The sequence below is a fragment of the Aythya marila genome, assembly GCF_965140915.1.
Source record: "Aythya marila genome assembly, chromosome: 2".
Classification (NCBI taxonomy): Eukaryota; Metazoa; Chordata; class Aves; order Anseriformes; family Anatidae; genus Aythya; species Aythya marila.
Window position 1 is genome coordinate 80291569 of NC_139043.1, and position 25876 is coordinate 80317444.

General features: G+C 41.0%; 1 protein-coding gene across 1 annotated transcript; it reads left to right on the forward strand.

Annotated features, from left to right (window-relative positions):
* Positions 1 to 792: 792 nt before the first annotated feature.
* On the forward strand, positions 793 to 25338 carry SERPINB5 (serpin family B member 5; the record flags this gene model as incomplete). The annotated part of the gene is made up of 15 exons (XM_082755372.1): positions 793 to 960; positions 3585 to 3722; positions 4760 to 4877; positions 5759 to 5901; positions 7369 to 7536; positions 8859 to 9218; positions 13290 to 13405; positions 14228 to 14399; positions 18885 to 19070; positions 20029 to 20145; positions 20511 to 20642; positions 21394 to 21511; positions 21920 to 22062; positions 23852 to 24022; positions 24147 to 25338. 15 exons carry the CDS (start codon positions 793 to 795, stop codon positions 24546 to 24548), a joined length of 2652 nt encoding a protein of 883 aa, XP_082611498.1. The 3' UTR covers positions 24549 to 25338.
* Between the last annotated feature and the right edge of the window lie 538 nt (positions 25339 to 25876).

The window sequence follows — 25876 nt, forward strand, 5'->3', positions numbered from 1 at the left end:
ACTACTATGACTGTCCCTTGGGCACCACCCTTTCCATTCCTGCCTGCACAGATCAGCGAACAGCCCTGTGGCAACTGCAGTTACTAAGAAATGCTAGGAAAGAATTTGCAGTTAAAACATTGTAAGTGATGAGTGGGCACACAGCAGTATTTGTGTAGGAGGCCAAATCCCTGAAGTTTCTGGGGCAATCTCATCCTACAGGACCAGACAGCTTTCTGGAGACTTCTAGCGAGGCTAGGGAGAATGGGGAATCATCCCTTGGAGGAAGGACAAGTACCAAAGCTAAAGCTTAATGAACAATTAGCCATGAAGCAAGAGACAGGAAAGATTATGACTATTAAGAAAGACTATTAAAGGCCTGCCTGTGTGCCAGGAGAGCCCAGAGCATAGGCAAAGTACCTTGTAGGTCGGCACATTTTAAGAGTATCAATTAAAAACAGATTAAATTCATATGCGATCCAATTTGACTCCATGTGCGTGGGTCACCCTAACCAGGTGCGTCTGGTAATACAGGCTCCACATAACACGTGGCATTGCCAGCTGTCACTTGGTGGTGGCAGCTTTTACTGAAGCACTTGTATTACTTCAGTTCATCACGGATGAGACTTTCCCAGCTCCTCAGGAGCTGCTGAAACTGGGCAGGCTTGGTCAGGCCGTTTTTAATTCTCCCTGTAGGCTCAAGCTGCCCCATCCCTGTACTGGTGTCCAACTTCCTTCAGCAAAGAAACCAGTGACCTGGCCGGCAGGAGCTGACTCTAAGTCATCTTTGTCTTTTTCTGTTTCAGGATGACGATGGATGCTCTGCAACTAGCAAACACTGCCTTTGCAGTTGACATGTTCAAAAAGCTATGTGACAAGGACAAAACAGCCAATATTATTTTTGCCCCCCTGTGTACCTCAACGTCCCTGGCTCTGGCGTATAAAGCTACGAAAGGTGACACTGCAGACCAGATGAAACAGGTGAGACACTGGCATCCCGCTCTGTGGCTGCAAAATTATGTGGCTGATGAAGATGTTTTTTTTTAATTATTCTTGAGACTGTAGTACAGAAACAGGCTGCAAACTGTTCACTTGAAATTCCTGAATGGTCCCACACTGTATGGTCCCACACAATCAAAAAGATTGAAAATCACTGGGGTAAAGAGAAAGGCTTTCTCAAGCATGTACAAGGTGGAAAGTGACATGGTAGAGCCCTCAGCAGTTTTGTTAAAGCCTTGACTCCTTTCAGCGCATTATTGATTGAGGCTGCAGGTCACTGCCAAGATCACTGCATTTTCTGGATAATTTTTTTTGGTGATTATTCAGGAACGCTTAAGCTTAACAGAATCGGAAATAATTTTGCCATTACCAAGCATTCTTAGCTGCCCTGTCTGTGACATTTCCCCTTTGTCCTGCCACACAGCTACGAGGAAACAAATGTAGTCGAAGAAGGCACAACTTGAGCCGTGTTTTGCCTTGCAAGCAGCTTGTGGTGCTCGAGGGGTTTACAACACGATGAAGCAGCATCATGGTGATGAGGCAATCACTTGATCGAGGTCGCCCTGTGATGCAGGAAGACTGCACGGCTGCCTTTGCGAGAGCTGGGATTTACATAGCTACTTTTTATCCCAGTGAGGGTGCCCACAGTCTGTGCAGTTAGCCAGAGGTGAATGAGAAGCAAATTCAGCGTGCATTTATACTCTGATTATCACCTGGCTCTGAGGGACGTTCTACATATTTGAATATATTTTCCCTCCTTTAGGAATTTCTCCCTGTGCTTTCTCATTCACTGATGGCACCTAGCCTGAGTGCAGCCTCATGTGCCCCCTCACATCCCACAGATTACAATGAGCCTTGTCCTATTTGCACAGCTGCACAGCAATAGACCTGCAAAGGTCTAAGAGTATTGCAGATTTTTCCAAACTTTTTTTTTTTTTTTTTTTTTTTTTTTTTTTTTAATATATTAAAAAAGAACTCTGGATTTTTTTTTTTTCTTTTCTAGTTTTTAATTTAATGACACACCACATCTTTCTCACTATTTCAAAATTCAAGCACTGTCTTTATAATGGGAGAGTTCAAAATATTAACCTTTGCTTAATTTCGTTTTCACTTGTGTCTGCAATTTGCTTTGAACCATCTCGTAATAACTTAATATCCATGTCTACAAATGCTGTTCTGTTACACAAGTGCATTTTTGTTTCACATTTCTCAAGTGGTATATAAAAAGTGCTGACTACAGATACAGATGAGAACATGTATTTTACGTTACGTTACGTTACGTTACGTTACGTTATTTTATTTTATTTTATTTTATTTTATTTTATTTTATTTTATTTTATTTTATTTTATTTTATTTTATTTTATTTTATTTTATTTTATTTTATTTTATATGTATTATCTTCTATTTTCCACGTGTATTCTAGCTTCTGCCTGTCCATGAGATTATGCTTGGGTTTTAAACACTGGATACAGAAGCAGTGAGATTGGCAGTCTCACTCTGGAATATCAGTGAACAAACTTGTGCTAAAAGCTCTGCCAGGCAGACAAGTTTCAGTAGCAAAGATGTCTTCCCAGACATAGTTACCAGACTCAGAGTCACAGAGTCATCTAGGTTGGAAGAGATCTCCAAAATCACCGAGTCCAACCTCTGACCTAATACTAACAAGTCCTCCACTAAACCATATCACTAAGCTCTACATCTGAAAGTCTTTTAAAGACCTAAAGGCTTTCTGCACGTAACATATGAAGAAACAAAAGTGTTGGAGGAGAGGGAAGTAAGTTGAGAAAGTCATTTATGAGAAAATTTTCGTGGAGTTTGGCTGTTGCTGTGTGCTTGGGAACTTATTTCCTTCTGCTCCCATGAGCCAGGTGAGGAGAGGACACTGAGTGGTGGCCAAGGCACAGCCACCATCGAGGACCTTGCAACAAGCAGGCACCTGAAAGCAGAGAGTTTTAGGTCATCCCAGAGCTTCCTAGAACTGGCCCTGCAATCCCCAGGAGCTGGCAGGTGGCCAAGTGTGGGTCAGCAGCCCCACCTCCATCTCATTTTCTGTCTGCCAACACACACACAGATATCTGATCAGTTTTTGCTGAAATATCATGTGATGTCATGTGGTAGTCACAGATATCAGAAAATCTGGTGATCTGGTGAGCATTTTTTAAAGGGGTCATTTACTTCGAAAAAGGAGACTAACTAGGACCCTTATTTGTCTGGCCTATAACCTCCAGAGTTTTGGATAGGAATGTGAGATTGGTGAAAACATTATGACTCCACTCTGCAGTTGTTTGATCAACTAAGTCACATTGCTAGCATGAACAGCTCTATGGATTTCTTTGGACTGCTGGCAGGAGAGAAGCATGTTTGGTTAAAGCTTTGGTAGGTTCAAGTTTTTAGATATTGTGAGGACGTCAACTAAATGAATGGTGAGTAATAAATAACAGTGAGAAGCCTGTGTTGTTCACTTAAATACAAAAAGCCACAGCTCTGGTCACAAACTGGCATTGATCATTGCCAAGCTGTTAGGAAAGTTTAGAGGTCACCAAAAAAATAAAATAAAATAAAATAAAAATAAAAATGCTCAGTGTTTTATTATGTTCATTAACAGGTGCTCCATTTACAAGATGTCAAAGATGTTTCTTTCGGGTTTCAAACAGTAACTTCAGATGTTTCCAAGCTCAGCTCTTTCTTTGCACTGAAAATGGTCAAACGGCTCTTTGTAGACAAGTCTCTCGGTCCAACCACAGTAAGTACTGCAGAAAAGAACTTGAATTGCCTGGCCAACGTGTTGAGGCACTATGGTGTCAGGCTTCAATCTCATTCAGAATAGATTATCTCACTTTTGTCTGTTACTTTACTAAACTCAGATGATGAACAACATAATATTCTCTGCTACCATAAAAGTTTGTAGGAGGGTGAGTGAGCTGCTTGACTTCAAGCTACGCAACTATTACCACACTTGCAATGCTTTCATTAATATGCTTTAGGTCAGTAGGCGCAGTAGGTTTTGAATGCAATATAACTTCTATGCCACATCAAGGTCTTTACATTGTAAGTATGACTGAAAAGGAGTTTAAAAGGAAGGTGATGGTGCAAGTGTGTGTCTACTTCACACACCCAAGTAATTACCACATAAACTGTAGTTTTAATCTGTCCGAGGAGGCAGAAGACTGGCTACTGAAACAGCACAAGTGATGAAGGTGTTATTTGACCTTGTAACTTAAGAACCTTGCAAACAACTGAGAAGAATGTCATGTCTGTTTTCTCAGGGTTGAGTAGGGCCCCAAGCAAGGGTGACTTCAGCCTAAAAGAGATGTTTCAGGAAACTTGCAACCTGCTTAAATGATGCTATAATCAGATTGCCTGTCCTTCAGTCCCTGCTACAGCAAAGGTCAATTCCCATCCACTGCAATAAATGTCTTACCCGACAAGGACAGGCACGATGTGAGCAGCCTTTGGCCTTTATCTCAACACTTTCTCTTGCTTAGGTCTGGACTGAAGGCTGCCCTGTCCTTTCAAACTTGGGCATCGTGCTCTCTCCTGCAGTATCAGTTACTTTAGCAGCTGCTGTAATGCAGGACTAAAGACAATCTTGGGAGCAATCTGCTGGATGTGTCTGTGCATCCTGGTTGTCACCCACTGTTATTTATTAGGTGTCCTTTCTAGTAAACTCTCCAACTACCCCGTGGTGAAGCTCAGGATGCTGATGTGGTGGGCTGTGTAAAGAGCTGTTGAATAAACAGCATTTAACCAAGGTTGGCTTTGATACCTTGTCTCTTTCAGGACTTCGTCAACTCTACAAAGAGGCCTTTTCCATCTGAGCTGGAACTAGTGGAGTTCAAAGAAAAAACTGAGGAAACCCGACAGAAGATCAACAAATCTCTCTCAGAGCTAACTGATGGTGAGTATGGCTTAACCTCAGGGATGCTGCTTACCTCTTTGAACAAAGAGATCCTTATCCTTGTGACATCTCTTGACTAATGCTTTTAGAAATAAATATATAGTGAAAGCAGTGGGCCTACACCTGTTATTTGGATTAATGAGGATTAGCCATGTTACCGTGTTTTGAAATCATTAACTTTACTGCTGCAGCATTTCTGAAGGCAAAAATGTGAGACAGAACTTGCATTAGCTTTGGGCAAAGCTACTGCTCATATGCTACTTCAGCAGGACAGTTTGGGAGAACAACAGCTCCTGGCTGTGGACCTTTGCAAACATCTGACACCAGTGCCTGTGCACAGCCTGTTCGCAGGTAGCTCCAGGGGCGGTTGCTGCCTATTGCCCTCGTGTGGTGCAAAACTGAAAACATTGGTGTGTGGGCCACGTTTGGTCTGTCACAAACTGGCACAGGTGGCCATGGGGAAGTACGTTGCACTGCCTGTGCAATTCATGCGTCAAGCAGGACTTGCATCCCCAGTGCTCTGAATTCAGTGTCTTTTGTGTCAGTGTTTGAAAACAAAACAAACTAAAACAGAGCAAGGAGGGGAACAATTGCTAAGTACTAAGCAAAAGCAATAGATATATTTCTGATTCCATGCTACATAAGCCAAGAAAAAAAAATGATTTGGAAGATCTGTCTTGATCCAAAATTCCACTTTATGCATTCAGCTGCAGTGGGAGGACTAGGTGCTTTTTTGGGGGATTTCTGTTTGCATTAAAGTTCTTATCTGCGAGGTGCAGTACACAAACAATTTAATTCAGTAAAGTGTTTTCATATTCAGGCAAAGCAACTTATATGTTGATAATGTATTGTATTAACAACAAGCTTAAACATGTTCACAGGCAAGATGGAGAATATTTTGAATGAGGATAGTGTGAGTGACCAGACTCAGATCCTCCTAGTTAATGCAGCTTATTTTGTCACAAACTGGATGAAGAAGTTCCCAGAAGCAGAGATCAAAGAATGTCCTTTTAAAATCAACAAGGTATGTTCCAAAAAAATAAAGACTACTGTTTCCACTCAAATAAATGTTTGCCAACCTTGAGCTAAGGAAATCCCAGCAAGAGAAAATGAGAAATGTTGATTATCACCATGGCATTCCTAGACTTTCTATCAAAACCTATAGGATGTTGTAAGAGTAGCTAAACCAGTTTTCTAGTCATGTTGCTTTAAAAGTTTGCTGATGCTTTTACATCCATCTTTCAAAAGCATAATGTGAAAACAGACCATCCCGTTAGTGCATTTAAACAATAGCTGCCAAGTACAAGTGATCAGAAGCAGCCACTGCTTGCAACAAGGAGATGCATGTTCTCACAGGTAGATGCTCCCTAGAGCCTGTAGCCTGTACCAGATGCTGCAACCCCAAACTATCAGGGGAAAAGCACTAAACATTTCATTTCTCATGGCCACAGAGTTAGTGAAAAATGTACACACAGCATAGGCCTTCTTAAGTGCATCTCTTAGGTGTGTGGCTGCATGCCCACCTCTACAGGGATAGATCCTCATCAACCTCCCTCTTTCCAGTCAGGCTCAGGACTGCAGCCCTCTGCATGTCAGCCCTGCTTAGCCTAGGTCCAAATGGGTGCAGCACACGGGGCTCTTGCATTTAAGAATCTGTGAGCAGCAATGAACATTTTGATCAGGCAGCTTGAAACCAGGATATAAAACTGGACAACATTTATGAGACAAAGAGACGGTTCCAATAATATATATATATTATATGCATGAGAAGAGTTAGTTTCAGTTTCACTGAAAACATTCATATGTTTCCACATCAGACAACAGCTTCAACCAAAAAAAGTTTTTCAGATGATAAAATTAACAATAAATTTTAAAAGTGAAACATCTTATTTTTTTTTCTAAAACATTTTATTTTTTTTTCCTATTGAATTTGAATTTTAAAATGAGTCTCCAGAAACAAAACAGTTTGCAAATCTTCCTTGTGAAATAAAGTTTTGTTTTTGTTTTGTTTTGTTTCATTCATCGAAAACAAAAGCATTTGGCTTTAGGTAAGCCTGAAATTTTTTCTTATTGTGTTTCAGCCCCTAAACAAAAATATCAATTACTTGTATTGAACAGCCTGACCTTCACTGTTAAGATGTGCCCGCTGCTTTGTACCCTGTAGGCAGCGTAATTTGTAGCTTTCAGTGAAACAGGCAGGAAGGGCCACTGATATTAGGTAGATTTATCTTTTAAGGCACATCCCCTATTTGTTGTTGTTGTATTAAGTAGAATTCTGTTCCACTTTGCTTTGGAAAGCTGTCACCTTTACAGAGACAGCAGCTTTTACTGGAAGGGTTTCATAAAGCTGATATCATTACTTATGATAGTCAACAGATTCCTTGATGGTGATTCAATGTACCTCTTCCATGCAAGCTTGCAAACTTTCCTCTGTCACGGTCTTCTCTGTAAATTAAAAGGAGTGCTAGATTGTCTCCTCTGTGTTTTACAGACTGAAACTAAACCAGTTCAAATGATGAATCTGGAAGCTACTTTTTGCCTGGGCTATGTAAAAGAATTAAATGTTGCTATTCTTGAACTTCCATGCCTTAACAAACATATAAGCATGCTCATTCTGCTGCCCAAAGACATTGAAGACGAGACAACTGGCTTGGAACAGGTGAGAATAAAAAACAGTACTGATAAAATGCTTGTAAAAAAAATGAATAATAAAGAAAGCTATGTAGAAGGAAACCAAAACTAAGTTTCCCCAGAATTTACCTTCTCATTCTGCTTCGTTTTCCCTGATATCATATTTGTAATATCATCATTTCTGCTTTGGACAAGTGTGAGACCATGACGAAGGCTTTGTTTTAGATAGAGCATGCAGAGAAGACAATATAAAGTACAGAAGTTGCACATGATGAACTTTACATAAATACAGATTCCTTGAAAATCTGGCCTAAAGATTTAATTTTAAAGATTTTTTTTTTTTCTTACAGTGCTTTAAGTCATATTTACTAGGTATTCAGTAGTGCTGTCTTTATTTACTTCACTGTCCTCATTTTTTCAGCTGCCATGTATCAGTGATTTATTTTACTAAGACCTTACACTTTTCTAAATTTTAGTTTGAGCAGAGGTGTCTTTAATGGAGCCCTTTTAATTACAATTGCACAATAAATTTGAAAGAGAACAAGTCATTCCCTAAAGAACAAATATTTCATGTATCATTTCTCTGTGAATATCATAGAACATATTTTCATCTTTCTTCAAAGTTTAAGGAGCAAGACAGATGATTGCACAAAGCTCCTTTGTAAGTTGCTACAACAGTCCATGCATTTTCAAGGCAGGAGGAATCTGTCTTTAGAGCTGTAAGATACTTTTATATATAGGAATAAATTACAGATTATGCATATTTTAAAATCCAAGTGAGACCTTTCCTGATAGCAATTTGTTGTGGCCCCAAATTCTGCCTCCTCTTTCCCCAGCTTTAAAAATTGTTCAGTCAGAAGCATCATAGATCAAGAGCAGGCTCTGTGTTTGGACTCATTTTCTGTCCCAAATACCAGAAATTTCATTACTCTGTAGGGTCATAAACTGAGACTTTTGGATCTGCCAGTCTGCTGTGTGTAACCTGGGTAGGGACTGTCTTTCTTGGATTCCTTCATGTGGCTGTTGAGATGATTGCATAGCAAAAGTTTGTATGGGGCACATTCAATAGAGTTGCTCTGGAAGCCCATCCTATGAATTAAATCATATTTACAATAATATAACTGAGAGTATAAATTAATCCTGAGTGCTACCATTGCGAATTCAAAAACAAAAGTTGCTTTTTTTTGTTATCATTTATTTTGTGTGTGTGTGTGTGTGTGTGTGTGCGTGTGTGTGTTTGGTTTGGTTTGGTTTGTGTGTGTGATAGGAATGGTGAGTTCAAGAATGGTCTTTTTGTTCTCATTTTCCTTAGGCTGCATATTAATTTCTTTTGTTCCTTTATGTCTTCAGCTGGAAAAGGCACTCACCCCTGAGACACTATTACAGTGGACCAATCCCAGCATGATGGCCAACACCAAAGTGAATGTATTTCTTCCAAAATTTAGCGTGGAAGGTGATTATGACCTGAAGCCACTTCTGGAAAGTCTAGGCATGACAAATGTCTTTAATGAGAGTGCATCAGATTTCTCTGAGATGTGTGAGACCAAAGGTGTGGTTTTGTCAAAGATCATCCACAAAGTCTCCTTAGAAGTAAATGAACAAGGTGGCGAGTCTCTCGAGGTACCAGGATATCGGATTCTGCAACACAAAGATGAATTCAAAGCTGACCATCCGTTTATCTTTCTGTTCAGGCACAACAAAACTCGCAACGTGATTCTTTCAGGCAGATTCTGTTCCCCTTAAGGAGGGCATTTTAATTATGAAAAAGCACAATTACATTTATGGTGATGCATGTTCCTGTAAAGCTTGGTGTCCTGACTATCACCTTTGAAAGGAAATCTAAGAGGTTTATATATCAGCAGGGTAATGCTATGTACTCTACATATGCAGCACAACTCGTTTCTCTATTTTTGCTTCATCCCCTTAAGCTGAAGGATTCCCACTGTGGAGAACACATGATATTTTACCAGGTATCCCAGCCTCAGCCATAATTATATTCTGTTCCTCTGACATCTTTCTCTCAAAACAAAGTGAACTGAGAGCCTACTTTTGAAAGACTGAGAGTTGGAAGGGGCTCTGGGAGGAAGAGCTTCATTCCACTCTCCCTTGAGACCCACACTGTGGATTCCTACTGCCAAAAAGGGGAAAACGTGGACACATGGTGTGATAGCCCTCCTCTTGTACCTGGCTACAGTCTGGTGGTCCAGGGTGCCCTGCTGGACCCTGCTAACATACAGTGAAGCAGTGCAGCTAGCACCAGAGATGGCATCTGTGAAACAGCAGCTGCACCTATGGATGCAAGAGGCAATGAGAATGTACACCCAGAACACTCTTCTGCATGAGCTCCATCTGTTTATAGGCTGGAGAGGTTGGACTCTACTTTGTGGGACTTTTTCACTCATTCTCCTTCAGACATGGCAGAGGGGACCTGTTCACTGCAGCTAAGAGGAGCCCTGTTATATATATCCTGAGAAAAAGAAAGTTATGCAATTCTAGCATAGAAATTGGATGGATTAATACCAGAAGTGCCACAATTTTCAGGCACAGATTATCTGTCAGTTCTAGTTCTGGATTCAGCATTAAAGGAGGCTCCACACAATTACTTAACCTCAGAGGTTACAAGAAATAAGGACATCGACCTGAGTGAGATTAACATGGTAATTACCAGTCTACAAATTCCACATGATATCATGGTAATTAGATTTCATTTCTATCTAAAGACTTCCTGCTGCATATGTTCAGTACTGATTTACCTAACCACTGTTCAGAATAAAGCACTACAAAACCTGTGTCAAATGTCTGCAGTACCTCCAGTGTCAGCCTGTTGTCATTTACTTTTGACCTTAAATAAATAATAGGAACTGAAATGAACAGACTTGCTTAGCACACCAAGTCAAGATAAAAAAAAAAAAAAAAAAAAAAGAAAGAAAACTAAATCTGTGTCTGGATTGCCCTTTTGGACCACATGATAATAGCTCACAGTAAGGAGTATGTTACTAACTGGTCAAAATATATAGTGAATTCAATTACGTTTCCTCCAAAAGGGGTCATTTTAACTGTGTATTCCTCTTGGTTCTTTTGAAAGAAACTAGAAAGAGATTTCTAAATGGGAACATGCAACCTCTAGTACATATTCCTCTATTCTTTCACCAGAGAGCAGCACAGTGGCTATTATGAATTTGGAGAGAGTTCTGTTTGCTGTTTGACCCTACCAAACCATGAGTAGCCTTTAGTGACAATGATTAAACGCTTTCACCAGTTTGCTTCCTGCAGGCCTTTAATGGGATCTAACACATTTTAATATTGGAGGGTTAACTGGAGTCATTAACCTGTATCTTTGAAGGTACTGAGGGGACTAATTCCTACCAAAAACAATGGGAATTGAGTCCATGCAGACATTTGGGGGTCTTCACTGATGTTTATCAAGTGTTCCAAAACATGGATAGAAATCAGAGGCAGAATCCAATAAATAACAATTAGTTTTCAGTCCATTCTGTCTAAGAGGGAATTGTCTGCAAATATCTTTACTAGCTCAATAGCTTCAGTGATAACTAGGTGTCTGGAAAGTGTTTTATATGATCCATCATAGTCTGATCTCTTTTAGAGGATGGGATTGAAGTTATGTAGAGTTGTCATCACTGTGGTGTCTACTGATTCTCCCATAGGTCAGGGCATCACGCGTGGGGTTGGCAGTTGACTAGCAGCTTCACAGGCAGTCTGTACGTAGGTGAGGTGGACTACTTGCCTGCCATCTGTACAGTTTGTCTGTATTTGGACAGTGACCTGTGGTCTAGTAGTTCCAGGTATCCAGCAGGCTGTATGCCACTTACTGCTACTATTGCGAGACTGATGAAAACCTCTGGCAGATCTTCCCATCCCTCTTTTTCTGCCTGGATGAGATTTCCTGAAGGAGAAAAGCCCAGATATCACTCTCTCAGCTTTTCCAGATTCTGAAAATATTCCAGCGCAGGAGCCAGTCTTCATTCAGTGCAGCTCATACTCTTTAACAGCTGATCAGATCGCTTACTGCATCCACTCACATTTACGTAAGCATATCTCAGAGAGCTCCTTGTCGATGCCTTTGCCAGGAAGGGCTATCCCATGAAAGCACACAGGAGCGCTGCCTCAAGGTGTGGCCTATCTTTCTTCAGCTCCTGACTAATGCCAAGGTATCCCAGCCTATGCAAGGCAAGCAGATATTTCAGATAATAAGCTGTCTTAGCCTACAGAAGGCAAACCCATTTATTGGTCATGAAAAGCTCTGGCTCACTTTCCATTCTGCTTCTTCTCTCTACGTCTTTCCATATTTCCTTTTTCCTACTAGCAGGCCCAAAGGGGCCTAGATTAATGTTTAATCATGCTTTGTTAATACTATATAATATGCTAATGCCTAGTAAATGTATTTGGATAAGATGTTAGGCTTGCACCACAGCACTGTCTTAAGCATAGACAGTGACCAGATGAGCTGCAACACAAACTAGGGCCAAAAAGCCCATGGTGGGCCAGAAAGTGCAGTTGCAGGTAGAGATGTGATGTAATCTGTGTTCACGAGCCCCCGAAGCCTCATGCTTTTAGTGTACTGGACCTCGTATAGCCAAAAAGAAGAGCTGTGCAATCCTTGTTCTATTTAGAAATTGCACTCTGGTGTACCAGTCCTGTTTCCTAGACCCTTCCTGTCCTATGGAAATTTAGGAGACCCAAGGTAAAACGTATTTATGTGAGGGGGAGGTATCAGAAGGGCTCCTGCTGATGTGAAAAATGCCATTATGGAGCATTGCTCAGTTCTGCCCATTCTGGCCTCTGGGCCACGGGCAAGAAACTGCATGGGAGGACATGGGAAAACGTGTGTGGGAGCTTGTGTATAGAAATGCTTACGTGCTGGAAGGCGTTGGCTACGATGGAGAAAGTGAACATAGGTGAGGGCTTGCTCAGGTTGCCAAGTTACTCCACCTTACCTTTCAACACAGCATTGCTATCCAATGATGGGTGGCTGGCCTGATGGAAAAAAGCAAGCCACAGCTGGCTTTTGCAGGCAGTTGCAAACTGCGGTGTTATGTGTCTAGTCACCTCACCACTTGCTCAGCTGCATAGTCATTGCTCACTTCCTGCTCCCAGCGTTTTGTAGAAGAGAGCCGATACATTTCAGTGTGTTGCGGTAGCAGGAATTGTCTACAGGGAAGGGCAGTGGGTTTGGGAACTTGAAAAATGCTGTGTACAAACAACTGGAGTTTCCTTACTGGAAAGGCCGTGCAGTTTTGAACTCCCAAGGGCTTAGAAAAGACAGAATTTGTTCATACGGTGACATGTCAAAGTGGTTAAGCAGATGGCAAGGGAGTTCTGAGGGAATATACACAGTAAATAAAAGCAACAAGTGGAGGAACAGTGTTATTAGAAGAGGGACGGAGAAAGCATAGGGGCTGGAAGAAGGAAAGTAGTGAACAAGACTCAAAAATAGTTAGTCACTGGAAAATAGCTAGGACTCGTAAAGGCAGAAGATAAGGGATGTGGAGAACAGAAGGGGTAAGGCAATATATGGAAAGAAATATAAATAAATTCAAAAAAAAAAAAAAAAGAAAAAGAAATGAGCAAGAAGAACAAAAGAAAACAACAAACAACAACAAAGAAAAACACTACAGAAACATGAATTTTGGAAAAGCAAGCAAAGAAGTGCATACCAAATGGAATCAAATAAAAAAGTGTGGAAAATAATACAAGAGAAAGAATGCCCATTTTATTACCATATTTCACATTATTTATGAAGCCTTCTTTTCTGTTGGGCAGTGGAGCCTTGGCAGCTGGGCTGAGACCTTGGCAGAGAAGCAGGGAGGAGCAAAGCTGGTGGGAGCTGGGCTGGAGGGAGAGAGTGGTCCAGCTTCAGCCCTGCACCTAGAAGGGCAGTATGGGAAGGGCAAGACAGGGCTGGGAGATCTTCTTCCTTATTTCTCCTTTCCCTTACCATGTCTGATCCCTCATATATCTTACGAATCTGGAAACAATTTTATGCTTGATAGGAAAAAGGGTGAGAAAGGAAAGAGAGAAAAAAATCGGGGTTGCAAAGCCACATACAGCCTGAGAGGACTTCATCTTGACCCCTGAATCCTGCTGCCCTAACCCAGTGCTGCAGCAGAGCTCAGTGGTGCTGGTGAGGAGACATCAAATACTTGTGCAGCTCCATGCTTCCCATCTCTTTGCTTGCGTCTCACTGCATGCTGGGGACATAACCTATGTGATCAGCCTCTCCTGGCTTGCTTTCGTTCTTAGCTCCAGAGATTTAAAAGAATACCCCCTGGCTGGGGATTCCTGTTACAGTTCAAGGAAATACTTCTTCCCCTCTCTAATTAAAATCCTTCCAAACACATAAAGCTGGCTCTGTACCTGAGAGAGAGAAATGGCTGCAGGCAACATAAAGCTCACGTGTTTCCCATTCATGTGCTCTGTGTCTGCCAGCGAGCTCAGCTCCAAACACGGGTTCTCTGAATCCTGCCACGAACCCTGCACATCCCAGCGTCCAGCCCAGACCCCACCACATCCACAGGGGATTCTATGCAGCATTACAGACATGGATCTCTAGCACTAATGCTCAGTGTGCCAGCTGCAGATGACTCGGCTCTGAAGTCAGGAGATGTTGCCCGTAGATATCTCCTGCCAAACTCGTCGGGCAGCTTCAAGAGGAGTGCTGTTAGCATATTGCTAGAGATAGGTTTCCTGGTCTTCTGCAGGAAACTGCACGATGACATTTGCATTAAATTGCAACACGCTGCAGTTATCAACAATTGGTTAGAGGCTGAACTTTCCCACAAGAGAGTGGGAGAAGTTTATAATACGATATTCACAGGGACGTGCTCCAGATCTCAGCTGTCGTGCTCTTCATTTAACCTCTTTGGCAAGAAGGTAAAAAATTATTTTTGCTTCAATAACTTGTGATTTTTTTTTCCTTTGGCAGATCCAAAGCAGTCTAAAGGTTGGTAAAGTAAGCATAACGTTTACAGATGGGACAAAGAAGGAGATATTTTTACAGGCTAGAGGCAGCAAAAAGCCAGTGCTAAAATTCAGGTGACTTAAGAGCTACCACCAAGGGAGGTGGTCCTCAGTGGGTGGTAGCTGGGAATTCAGAAACATATTCCCAAAGCTATGAATGTAGAGCTGCCTGCTTCAATTTCACAGACTTTTGAATATAAAATTTCCCCAGGGCCTCTCTGCCTGGTCAGAGAGCTATAATTGCCATGGGACCGAACAGCTAAGTGGTTTATACCAGGAGCAGGTGCTTTTCTGCCTAGGTCTCCAGAAGGGCTGAGGAGCAGGCTGTTTCAGAGCACCCCTGCCCGCTCTGGTAGGAATAGGCTTCCCAGGAAATGATGGCACTGATGACCTGAGCAACCTCACCTGCAAATTAAGAGGAACAGATGAATTTTCCCTCTTTGCTCGGGTTTCCGTGGCACGAGAAAAAGCCTTGAAACGTTCACTAGACAAGAGAGGGCATGCAAGTCTTTGGCTGGGTGCTTGGGTGTTTCCTCTGTACCCTGGTCCCTGCTGACAGGGTTGTTTATGTTCTTAAACAATGACTACATAAAATAGGGAGGGTGGAGTGTTTGTGTGTTTTGGTAATGGGGATGCTAGTCTCCACTATCAACATATTCACTCCTGGCTTTGGCGGTGGTGTTTAAAAGCCTGCTGAGAAGCTATGCAACTGCACACAGGCATAGCAAACAGCTTGCCACTGGCCCATAACAGGCCCATAACATACAGGAATCATTGGCCTAGAAAGAAGTAGAAAAGACACATCCTGGAGGTACAGACGTAAAATAATAGAAGCAGACAGAAAAAAAAAAAAAAAAAAAAAAAAAAAGCCCTTTCAGGTATAAAAGCAGCAGTGTTATGGGCTAAGATGCTTGGAAAATGGACTTGGTAACATTTCCCTTGAAAAGTTTTTTTTTTTTGCTGAAATGTGTTGGTTTATAATTTAAAGCATGTTACTTTGGGAATGTTTTGCGTTGCATGTGGATGATTATAATTTCTGTATTACAGGAAATTTCATTTTTCTTGTGTGTTGTTTGTCCCTTTAACTCCAAATGAGCAGACATATACTTGGAAAAATTTTTGTATGAATGGTCATGAAAAATTATAAAGTAACTTCTACCAATCATAGATTTTGCAAGTGAGGAGTCTGTATTCTCTCTCATGTTCTCCTTTTCTAGGAGAGACACGTAATTTCTGCCAATTCTCTCTTCCTTTGCTTATGAGAAATAAATGTGCATTAAAGCACCTTCATGGGAGGCAGAGAAAATAAGCACGCAATGGGAATTATCATGCAGCGCCAGGGAAAACAGGTTCCTTCTTTCTTTACCTTGTATTAAATATAGAATTACCTTAAAAAAAACAACAGGCTACCACTCTTCTAGCATCCACACCTTATTTACTGCCTCCTCCTGCTGACTGCATAATATACTCCAATATACCTGTTAATTATGACAGTTTTGAGCACAGCTTTTCATTCTTTGCGGATTTTATTTTTTTCTTGATTTCATCTACTCTTAGCTTAAAACAAACTCTAAAGAGAGAACAGAGTGTGAATAGCTGTAGAAAAGGAGTGTTCTCCATTTCAGAGCCATGGAAGAACTTTTGTCACCTTTGCAAAGCTTCTGGTGTGTGGTTGTTTCTTCAGATGGAGGCTCTTTTCCTGGGTAGATTTTTGTCACGTATAACAGCGCCAGCAATTTCCATCTGCTGGACTATGCTAACGCTAATGAGCCATCATGCAAAGCATCTCCCTTCATCAGCTGTAAAGCTGCAGCCCTGCTTGCTGTCTCTGCACTATCACTATTGTCCTGTGCAAACTTTTTGCAGAACTGCAGCTATGATTTTCCTGGAACATTTCTTTTGATCTTACATTTTCTCTCCTTCCTACTCCAAGAGCTTTTCGGGGTAACATTTCCATCAGTTGCCCAACACATAGGTGTTCTCCAAACTCCACCGTCCTTGTGGTAGCTCCAAAGCTCTCACTGACTGAATGATTACACAGACTATGCACATGGCTTAATGATGTGAAATTGCACCCTCCCCAAATTTACATTAGGAAAGTTCTCTAGTAAGAAAGCACCTCCTCCAGCCCTCACCCCACACTGTTGTGTTGGCTTTCCAGGGCAGCCCTGCAAGGAGTTCACAGCTCAAAGCTGTGCAGTTGGCTGTAATGTTTGTACCTGGACATCACTCTCAAGACAGTCTGCTGCTCTTTCTAAATGAACAGACAGACACCTCTGTGTGCCAGGTGCTTGCTTTTAAAACCTGTTTCCAGCTCCTAGGCTCTCCCTCTGTGCTTGGCAGTCGGTGTTCTCCCTGCAGGGTGGGGTGGAGGTACCTCCCTCCTGCTGAGGAAGTTCATTAACTCTTGTTGTCTTCTTGACTCCTCCTGAGGTCTGGACACACCTACGGTATGCATCATGACCTACATTCACAGCAAACATTTTCACAGGTCCATTTTAGATCTTTCACCGGCTGTGAAAGCGGAGCAATGCAAACTTCAACACCAGAGAAGTGCTGAGTTTTGTTTTCAGAAGGTTACAGGTAATAGTTAATGAAGGTGGAAGAAAAGAGATATTATTGCTGCAGTGCCTTTTTCTTGTGGTAAGATGACTATGCTGTTAAAAGGAAAATGAAAACAGCATTTCATCCTAGGCAGCAAACAGAGCTAGTGTTCTACAACAGCTGTTTTTAGACTTAATGAGATATAACTCATCTTTAATTTTCTTGTTCAGAGTATCTGTTTAGTGTTTCTCCTCTGTTTTGGCCATTTGTATTAGGTCTTCATACAAAACACTTCTGGACTTCGGGGTAAACCAAATGTCTCAGTATGAAATGTGTAAACTTTTTATTTCAACATCACAGGTTCCTTCCACAGAGCACCAGTCAGAAACATGGAGAAGTGCTTATTATCTCCACATTTGCCACATGTGGCACCTTCACATATTCAGCAACTTGACTTTTCAGCTCTTCCAAGCCACCACAGCAATTTTCTTTGTGGCTGAGTTCTTTCCCCTTGTCTGGCACTTGCTGCGAGCTAAGATAGTTTGTGCAGACAATTGCTGCAGCTCAGCTGAGCCACAGCAAATTGTTACACCCCGGTAACTTCTCCTGGTGCCTGAGCCCTGGCCTCTGATGAAAAGTTTGTGTCTGGCTCATGACTGAGGTAGAGTCAGCATGCGGTCTGCATCCTTGGCACAGGACTGAGAAGGAGCACCTGCTGTGCCATGGCTTTCTGCAGGGAGTGGGCACAATCAGCTGGCTGTGCACTCACCCACCTTTGCAGCTGAGAGGAGCTCTGGCAACTTGCTGTGGACCCATACCCAGCTTGTCCCAAAGCAGGCTGAAAGCTAAAGCCAGCCAGACCCGTGTTGTGGGAGACGCGAGGGCTTTCTCTCCATACTGTGGCTGGGTACTTTCCCCTAAATAACGTATCTTTCTGTAACACAGGCCACAGCTACTTATCTCTATGTCTGCAAGCAGGCATGAAGATACTTTGCTTTCCACATTTTTCTGGTGTGCTGTCCAGAATATCACTTGCTGGACTCTAAAACTGATGTGGTTCTTTTTTTTTTTTTTTTTTTTTTTTTTTTTCAGTAGTATTTTGAGAAAACTTGTGTGCTCCCACTGGTATCCACACAAAAGCTTCTCAGTTCTTTCCCCAAAGGACTAATAAGCGCTTTCGAAAACCCTCATTTCTAAAACCTCCATCATTTATCTGTCTGAAACTGTGGTTCCTGTCAAATCTATAAGGACAGAAAAAGTGTATTGCAAACTGTTCATGTTTCCATATGTAGTATAGTCTCCATAGCTGTTAAGGACTCCACATATGAAAACCTTTAATTCACAGCAATTTTATTTTTATAGATCTGTTGTTTGAATCTGTCATACTGCAGCTCAGGTAAAAAGACATGGTTATACACCTGGATAATTTCTGTCACCCTAATATATCACTAATCATTTGTTGTTACAAGAGGAAAGAGTTGATAGGACTGTATACATCAAACCAGTCTGTAGAAGGACAATCCACAGCTGACTGATTTCAATACTGCAACCTCTCTCTTACAGAAGAAATAAGATACACCAGGGGATAGGAGAGAAAAACAGTCCTTTCTAAGTGTGGATCCCTTTCCCAGACCCTGGTGTGTCCGTGTGAGCATGGGCTGGCAGATGTGTGAAAAGTTACCTGTTTCAGAATTTAGCAAACTTCTGTTATGTAGCAACCAGCTATGGGATGATCTTAGGGCAGACAGATGCTTTGCGGTGTGATCTAGCGAAGATCTAGCTAAGCAACAAGTGCATTACATTTCTCCTTTCTCTTTTTTTCCTTTTTTTTTTTTTTTTTTCTTTCATTCCCAGTCAGCTGCTGGCTTCACAATGAGCTCCATTTCTAGACCAATTACTGAATTTTGCCTTGATCTCTACGATAAATTCAACAAAACAGAAGAAGGCCAAAACATCCTCTTCTCTCCAACAAGCATCTCTGTAGCCCTTGCCCTGATCCATCTGGGGACAAGAAACAACACTGCCGCTCAGATAGAAAAAGTAAGTACCAATGAAACACTCTGAAATGCTTCCACATGGCTTGCTGTTCTCTTAATGGAAATGCTGGGCACTGCAGCATGACGTGTGCTTAGGAAAGAAGCATGAATACAAGCTCAGGTGTTGTCTTGAAGTGCCACGATCCCTGCCATCTGCCTGTATGAGTTGCCGCATGCTCCTGTGCAAATTCAGGAGTGTGGGGTAAGAGAGGAGGTGGTACACCACAGCTGGACACTTTGGTCTTTCCCCAGCCTTGGTTTCAAAATTTCGGGCAGGTGTTTTCTCTTGTGGTTGCTGTGAGATCCCTGGAAGTGTGGGTGCAGGCAGGCAGGCACAGTCTGACCACTGGGTCACCCGCAGCTAAGGGAGATGTGTCCTCCTTATGAGGTTCCCAGAAACTTCTGCTTAAATGTTTAGGAAATCAATGGAGATCGAGTATTCCCCATAAAAAGCTTCAGACTTTGTATGCTGCAACGTTATTATTACGGAGAAGTACCTGGAAATTTTTCAGTTAGATGTTTGCACAGTAGAAACAAGGAGCGGTTTCCATCAAGAGCACTATGGCTTCGGTACATTTCCTAAGCTGATGAAAAGAGTATAAATGATTGTAATAGGCCAGTTTTGTGTGCAAAGCAAAGCAGCTTTGTCTCTCTGCCTGAGGCAATTTTTCGTTTTGAAATTTTAGGTAACTGTAGCAATAAAAATGCAAATCACACGTAAACATTTTGAAGTGGAGGACAGTAGCATTTGGGGGGACTACATGCATGTTTTTGTTGGTTCATTACTAGACATGTGAATTTGAATATGAATAAATGGACAATTTCAAGTCTGTCTTTTCAGCCTGACTGAAGCTGAGAAAATATCTTTCATAAATCACCGTGACAGCACAGAAAATCTTTCAAACAAGGACAAAGCATTTACCCCAGTTACAATTGCCTTAATTTGGCCTCTTCAACTGTAGGTGCTCCACTTCAGCAATGCTGCGGGAAGAACGAGCCTTGGGTCTGAGCCTCAGAGTGCAGTCCCAGAAAACAAGCCAAAACGAAGCCAGGAAAGACGGTCTTCCCTCTCCTCCCAGGTAAGTCCCGAGATGTGTATCACAGGAGCCTTTTCTTCACTTCATGGTAACTAGATATAAAGCACCAGAGACTTCCACTGGAGGGAGTCAAGATCACACGCAGAAAGTCTGTCTGATCCGCTCGGAAATGGCTGACACAAGGTGTTTCCTTCTTACGGGCCAGGCCTGCCATGAAGTCAATACAAGAGCCTCTGGACAAAGGAGGATCAGGCTTCAAAGTTTAGATTAGCTGAGTATAGATTAGCTGGATTTAAAAATCGATATAACAGTAATTGGCCCTATAATGTAACCTAACTAGGATGCAAATTAACAACCAAAGCTATATTGAGGAATCTTTACAATTACTGTGTTTGAAATATTCCTAGTGTAACAGAGACGGGAATCTTAACCACGAAGCTTTCCATGCACTGCTTCTACAACTACAAAGCCTTGGCAAAAACTACGTGCTAAACCTGGCCAGCAATCTCTTTCTACAAGAAAAATTTGAACCGAAGCAGGTAAGTTACCTACATCTCATGACTGCTGTGGCCTGACCTCCAGCTTCCCTGTAACCATAAGCCTCACTGTTGCTCCCTCATGCGTGTTTTTGAGCACCCGGTGTGCTTTTGGAGCTGTGCCTCTTAGGGCTGTTGGGGAAGGAAGAGACGAGAGTGTCAGTTTGCAAGGCTTCTGTTTAAAAAATAAAATAAAATAAAATAAAATAAAATAAAATAAAATAAAATAAAATAAAATAAAATAAAATAAAATAAAATAAAATAGAGCAGGAGGCTTTTCACTTTTGACATATGTCTACACTCGGCCAGAGGTATGACTATGGCCCAAAATGGCCTTTTCAAGCTATCTGTGAGCTGCTTAGGGGATATCTTGCTCTTTGCTCTTTATATCTTTGCTTCATTGTTTTTTGTTGTTGCTTTCTGCTAAATGATTTGGATACAGAGCATCAGACAACACATCTTGCACTTTCTCTATTTTTTTTTTCTGGACCTTAGCTATGCAGTTTTCCATGGGAAGACTTCTCATGGCTTTCTTTTTATCTATTTGCATTTTTTTGCCTATGCATTAGAATAATTATCTCTTCTTCAAAGATTTTCTGAATAAACTTCTGATAATTGAAGTTTCCAAAGCAAAATTTTGTTGTATGGAGTCCACAAGACTGGCCCCATTTCTAAAATAGTTCTTAATCATTGATTTGTTTGGAAAGGGAAAAAATGCTGAACAGATTTGACTAACTTTTATTTTGTTTTAAAGGAATATCTAATGTGCAGCAAGAAATTGTATGGAGCAGATCTGCAAACAGTGGACTTTCAAATGCATCTTGAAGCAGCCATACTAAAAATTAATGCTTGGGTTGAAAATAAGACACAAGGTAAAACAAAGCAAGACCAAAAGCTATGCTATCAACGTCTGTGCAGAGAGTCAAAACTCCACAGCTGAGCTTAGTGCAAAGGGAAAGATACCCTCATGTAAACAGAAATCAGTGATGTCTTCTTTCCAATGGAAGGGTGCCACCTGGTATGTATATATTGTTACTGATGGCACAGATTTGGGCAGGACGGTGGTCCCATGCCCCTTCCTGCTCCAAACAGGCCACTGCCAGGTAATGTTGCTGAGGAATTTGCCATTTGTTTGCCTATGTTGTCCCAGTCCTTTAAACAAACAAACAGTTGGTTTTCTAAGCTTCTCCAAAGCTAACTTCACAGACAAGTAATTAAATCTCAATCCATAGTCTTAACAATGGCTAACAAATACTTGTGTTTTCCAAAATTTCCTTTAGGTAAAATCAAGGAACTCTTTGCTTCTGGAATGATTGATGTGGATGCAGTTCTGGTGCTGGTGAATGTAATCTACTTCAAAGCATCCTGGGAACACAAGTTTGAAGGAAAAAATACAGTTCAGAGAGACTTTAAACTAAATCAGGTACATCTGCCTCCTGTAAATCTCAACTTTATTTACCCTAAATACTGTGAGCATTGTCGTAAGCATAACCAAGACACACAACTTCCAGGGGGTTCAGCTGTGCTGTGAGGAAGGTGTGAGTGTGCTGAGAACTTAACCTGCCTCTCCTGTTGGGCAGAGATAGCAGGAAGGATTTTCACAGTAAAACAAAACCTTTACTGAAAAAAATGTGCAAGCCTCAGAAATTGCAACAACTCAGGATTTTGCTTCAACAGCTGGCAAAACACATGTGTAAGCCCTGATCAGCAATTTTGAACCAAGTAGTCATTACATGGATGGAAGCCAGTTCTAAAATCCTTTTTCATACTGGCTCCAAGGGGTCGTCCTGGCTTTAACAAGGATTGGCCATCCTGGTTCAATACATTTTAACATGAGCTATGCATTTGATAGGTTAAAACAAACCAAAAAAAAAAAAATAGGCCAGATATTAAGAAGCAACAAATATGCAGACTGAATTTAAAGATAGGAAAAATTCTCCTAGAGTATTTCATTTATTGTATTTGCAATGTTTAAAAGTTTATTTTCAATATATTTTAATTTTTAGTCCCCTTTTCCATTTTTTAGTTCCTTATGTATGTCATCAAAGCATTTGCTGTTTAACTCAGGTATTGTCAATATGATTGCCAAGCAAACTCCTTAACAAGCACATTCTTCCAAGTATTGTGCAAGTTAAGTCTAACAGATGTCTTCAAAAAAGACATTCAGCCCTTTTCCTTTCATTTCATTCAGTTTTAATTCTTTCCATATGTCTCACTAATATTTTGTTAGTTCTCATCCCCAACAAACACAAACAAAAAAAACCCCAAACCAAACAAACCAACAAAGAACACACATTTAGTTTTGATCTTATGTTGAAGAGCTTTGTATGGTTAAAAGTGTCTTTCATGTGTTCCTTACTTATCAAAACAAAAGGCCAGGAAAACACATATTGCTATAGTGTTGCGCAGCATTGTTAAGAGACCAGTAAGAAACCGTAATATTGGCGACTTACATTTGTGACATATTTGGAAATATTTAAGATGTGGCTTTAAATACAGAAACTGAAAATGGCATATAGCTGAGAACATGTGGAGCACTGCTGTAGTCAGAGGAACTATGAGATAGAGAGAAGCTCTATGTATTTTTCTTCATATGCTAATCAATATTAACAGGATTTTCTTCTGAAAATGTCATCTACTCATATGCTTCTTTGACTGCTTTAGAAGCTAGATAAGAAGTTAACTAACAGTAAAATGATACCTGAACCTTTATACATCTTTTGAACAACCCCATCACACACATGCACACACATACACATATGCACAAATAATAAAACAAACAAAAAAACCTATGATTTTGCTCTTAACCTATTACTTCCTACTTCCTGCCTAAACAACCTACCTGATAAATGCCAGCCTGATTCTTGTAGTGCTATTTATTCTTTATCCCATTCCAAACTAAGACTTGCAAATCCAGTTAGCATCAGCTTGTTTGGCTGGCCATACAGTGACTATATTAAGCCAATTCAGTAGCTCATCAATTGCAGAAAAATGTGTTTTCTTGTTTTCTTTTTTTTCTTTTTTTTTTTTTTTTCTTTTCTTTCCTTTTTTCCCCCCAGGAGAATTACCCCTTTATATATACATGTCAAAGCTGATGTTTTGTGTGACATTGTAGATGCAAGAAAATAAAGAAAAACATTGTGCCTAACAATTACTGCTGCAAACAAAGACTTAAGCTTTCTTTTAAATAGAATTATTTTTCTTTTAAACAGAATGAGAGGAAGCCTGTGCAGATGATGTATCAGAAAGGCATGTTTAAATTAGGTTATATCGAGGAGCTGGGCACTCAAGTGCTTGAACTGCCTTATGCTCAGAAGTCACTGAGTATGATCATCCTTCTGCCAGGAGACATGGCTGATGGATCTGCTGGTGGGCTGGAACAGGTAAGGCTGTGGACTATGGCTAAACTGGCCCAAAAGTTGGTTGTCTGGATTAAAGCTGGGCAAGAATCTAAACTTTTCAAAGCTGCTTACCTACTCTAAACTCTTTAATTTCCTTGTCTTCTAGATTGAAAGCGCAATGACCTATGAAAATTTAATGCTGTGGTCTTCTTCAGAGCATATGTTTGAAACAACAGTGGAGGTGTACCTTCCCCGTTTCAAGCTCGAAGGCACCTTTAACCTCAATGAGGTATTACAAGCGATGGGAATGACTGACATCTTCAATGAAAAAGCTGATCTTTCTGCATTGTCACCTGTGAAATCTCTGGTGCTGTCAAATGTTGTCCACAAGACGTATGTGGAAGTCAATGAGGAAGGCACCGTAGCAGCTGCTGCTACAGGAGCGGTCATTGTGAACAGGTCTCTTCCCCTCACAGAGGTGTTTATGGCTGACCACCCTTTCTTATTCTTTATTAGGCACAATCCCACCAATACTATTCTTTTCTTTGGTAAACTCTGCTCACCTTAAAATCAGGACCTTTTTCTAACATTGCAAGAAACACCTGGATGAAAATCAGAAATACTATTTTTTCCCCAATGTGTTCTTAGTCCTATGACAGCTAGCTTGTATTTCAAAGTAATTACTGCAACCAGACCAGTTTATCTTACAACTGGCAACGGGCTGCTCTACTGCTACTCTTAATGAATGGCAAATACTGATCTGAATCCAGAATAGGAGTAAATTTTCCCTTAACCTCACTGGATATCACGACCAATTTGTTTCCTCAAAGTCCACATATAAAGCTCCTGTATACGTTAGAGTTCTCCAGCACAGCCGTGTGGTGTAGTACAGCACCTGCCTGGCAAAGGTGGGATTGGTATGCTGCTGCCTGAGAATTGTCTGTAACGATTATCAGTAACTGCCATTAAAAACAGAGTAGCCTTGCTCTATATTTTTAATTCCTGTCCTGGTGGGTCCTTGTGAGCAGAGAGGTGCTTTGAAGATGCTTTTTTCTTACCTACACACTGTGGTGAATCCTTTGCACAATGGAGATCTCACTTTGATAAAAACCTTTCCACAACAGTCACAAACAACTAAGAGATACTTATTTACAGCAAATATACATATTTACTGATAACAGTACCACTTTCTCCCCTGTGATGTATGCTGGATCTATCTTTGTGCTATTCTGTGCTATATAAAAATGTCATGCTAGAAGCAGCTTTGGCTTCATTTATTTATTTAGATATAAGCCTACACCTATAGTGCCATTTTACCAATTAGAATGATGGTATGTGACATGGACAGCTTACACAAGCCCTGGATTTTATCATGTGCATTTCTATTAGGATCATTGCTTTTTTATAACAGTAGGAATACTCAGGGAAAAGACAGGATTACGCCATCATGGATACCTCTAGAAGAGAGATGATTACAATGGCAATCATGTATGCAGGAAGGCAAAACTCGGTTCCTCTTTTTACAGGACTTTTTCTGTACTCTTTTTTGAAAAACAAAACAAAACAGAACACACCCTTACAGAATTGCAACATGGTTGAAGTTGCAAATGTCCTCTGGAGGTCATCTTGTCCAACCCTCCTGCTCATGCAGGGTCACCTACCTACAGCAGGCTGCTGGGGTCCATGTCCAGAGAGGGCTTTTGAAAATCTCCAAGCACAGAGACTCCACAACCCCTCTGGACAACATCTCCTAAGTTCCCCATGTCCTGAAATGACACCAAAGAGCATAGTGTCTACAGGAATGAGGTATGAAAACACACACATTTCTGAAGAGGATTAATTATTTCCATAGTAAAGAAGACTGCATTCTATTTGGAGAAATATCAAGTGATTTCA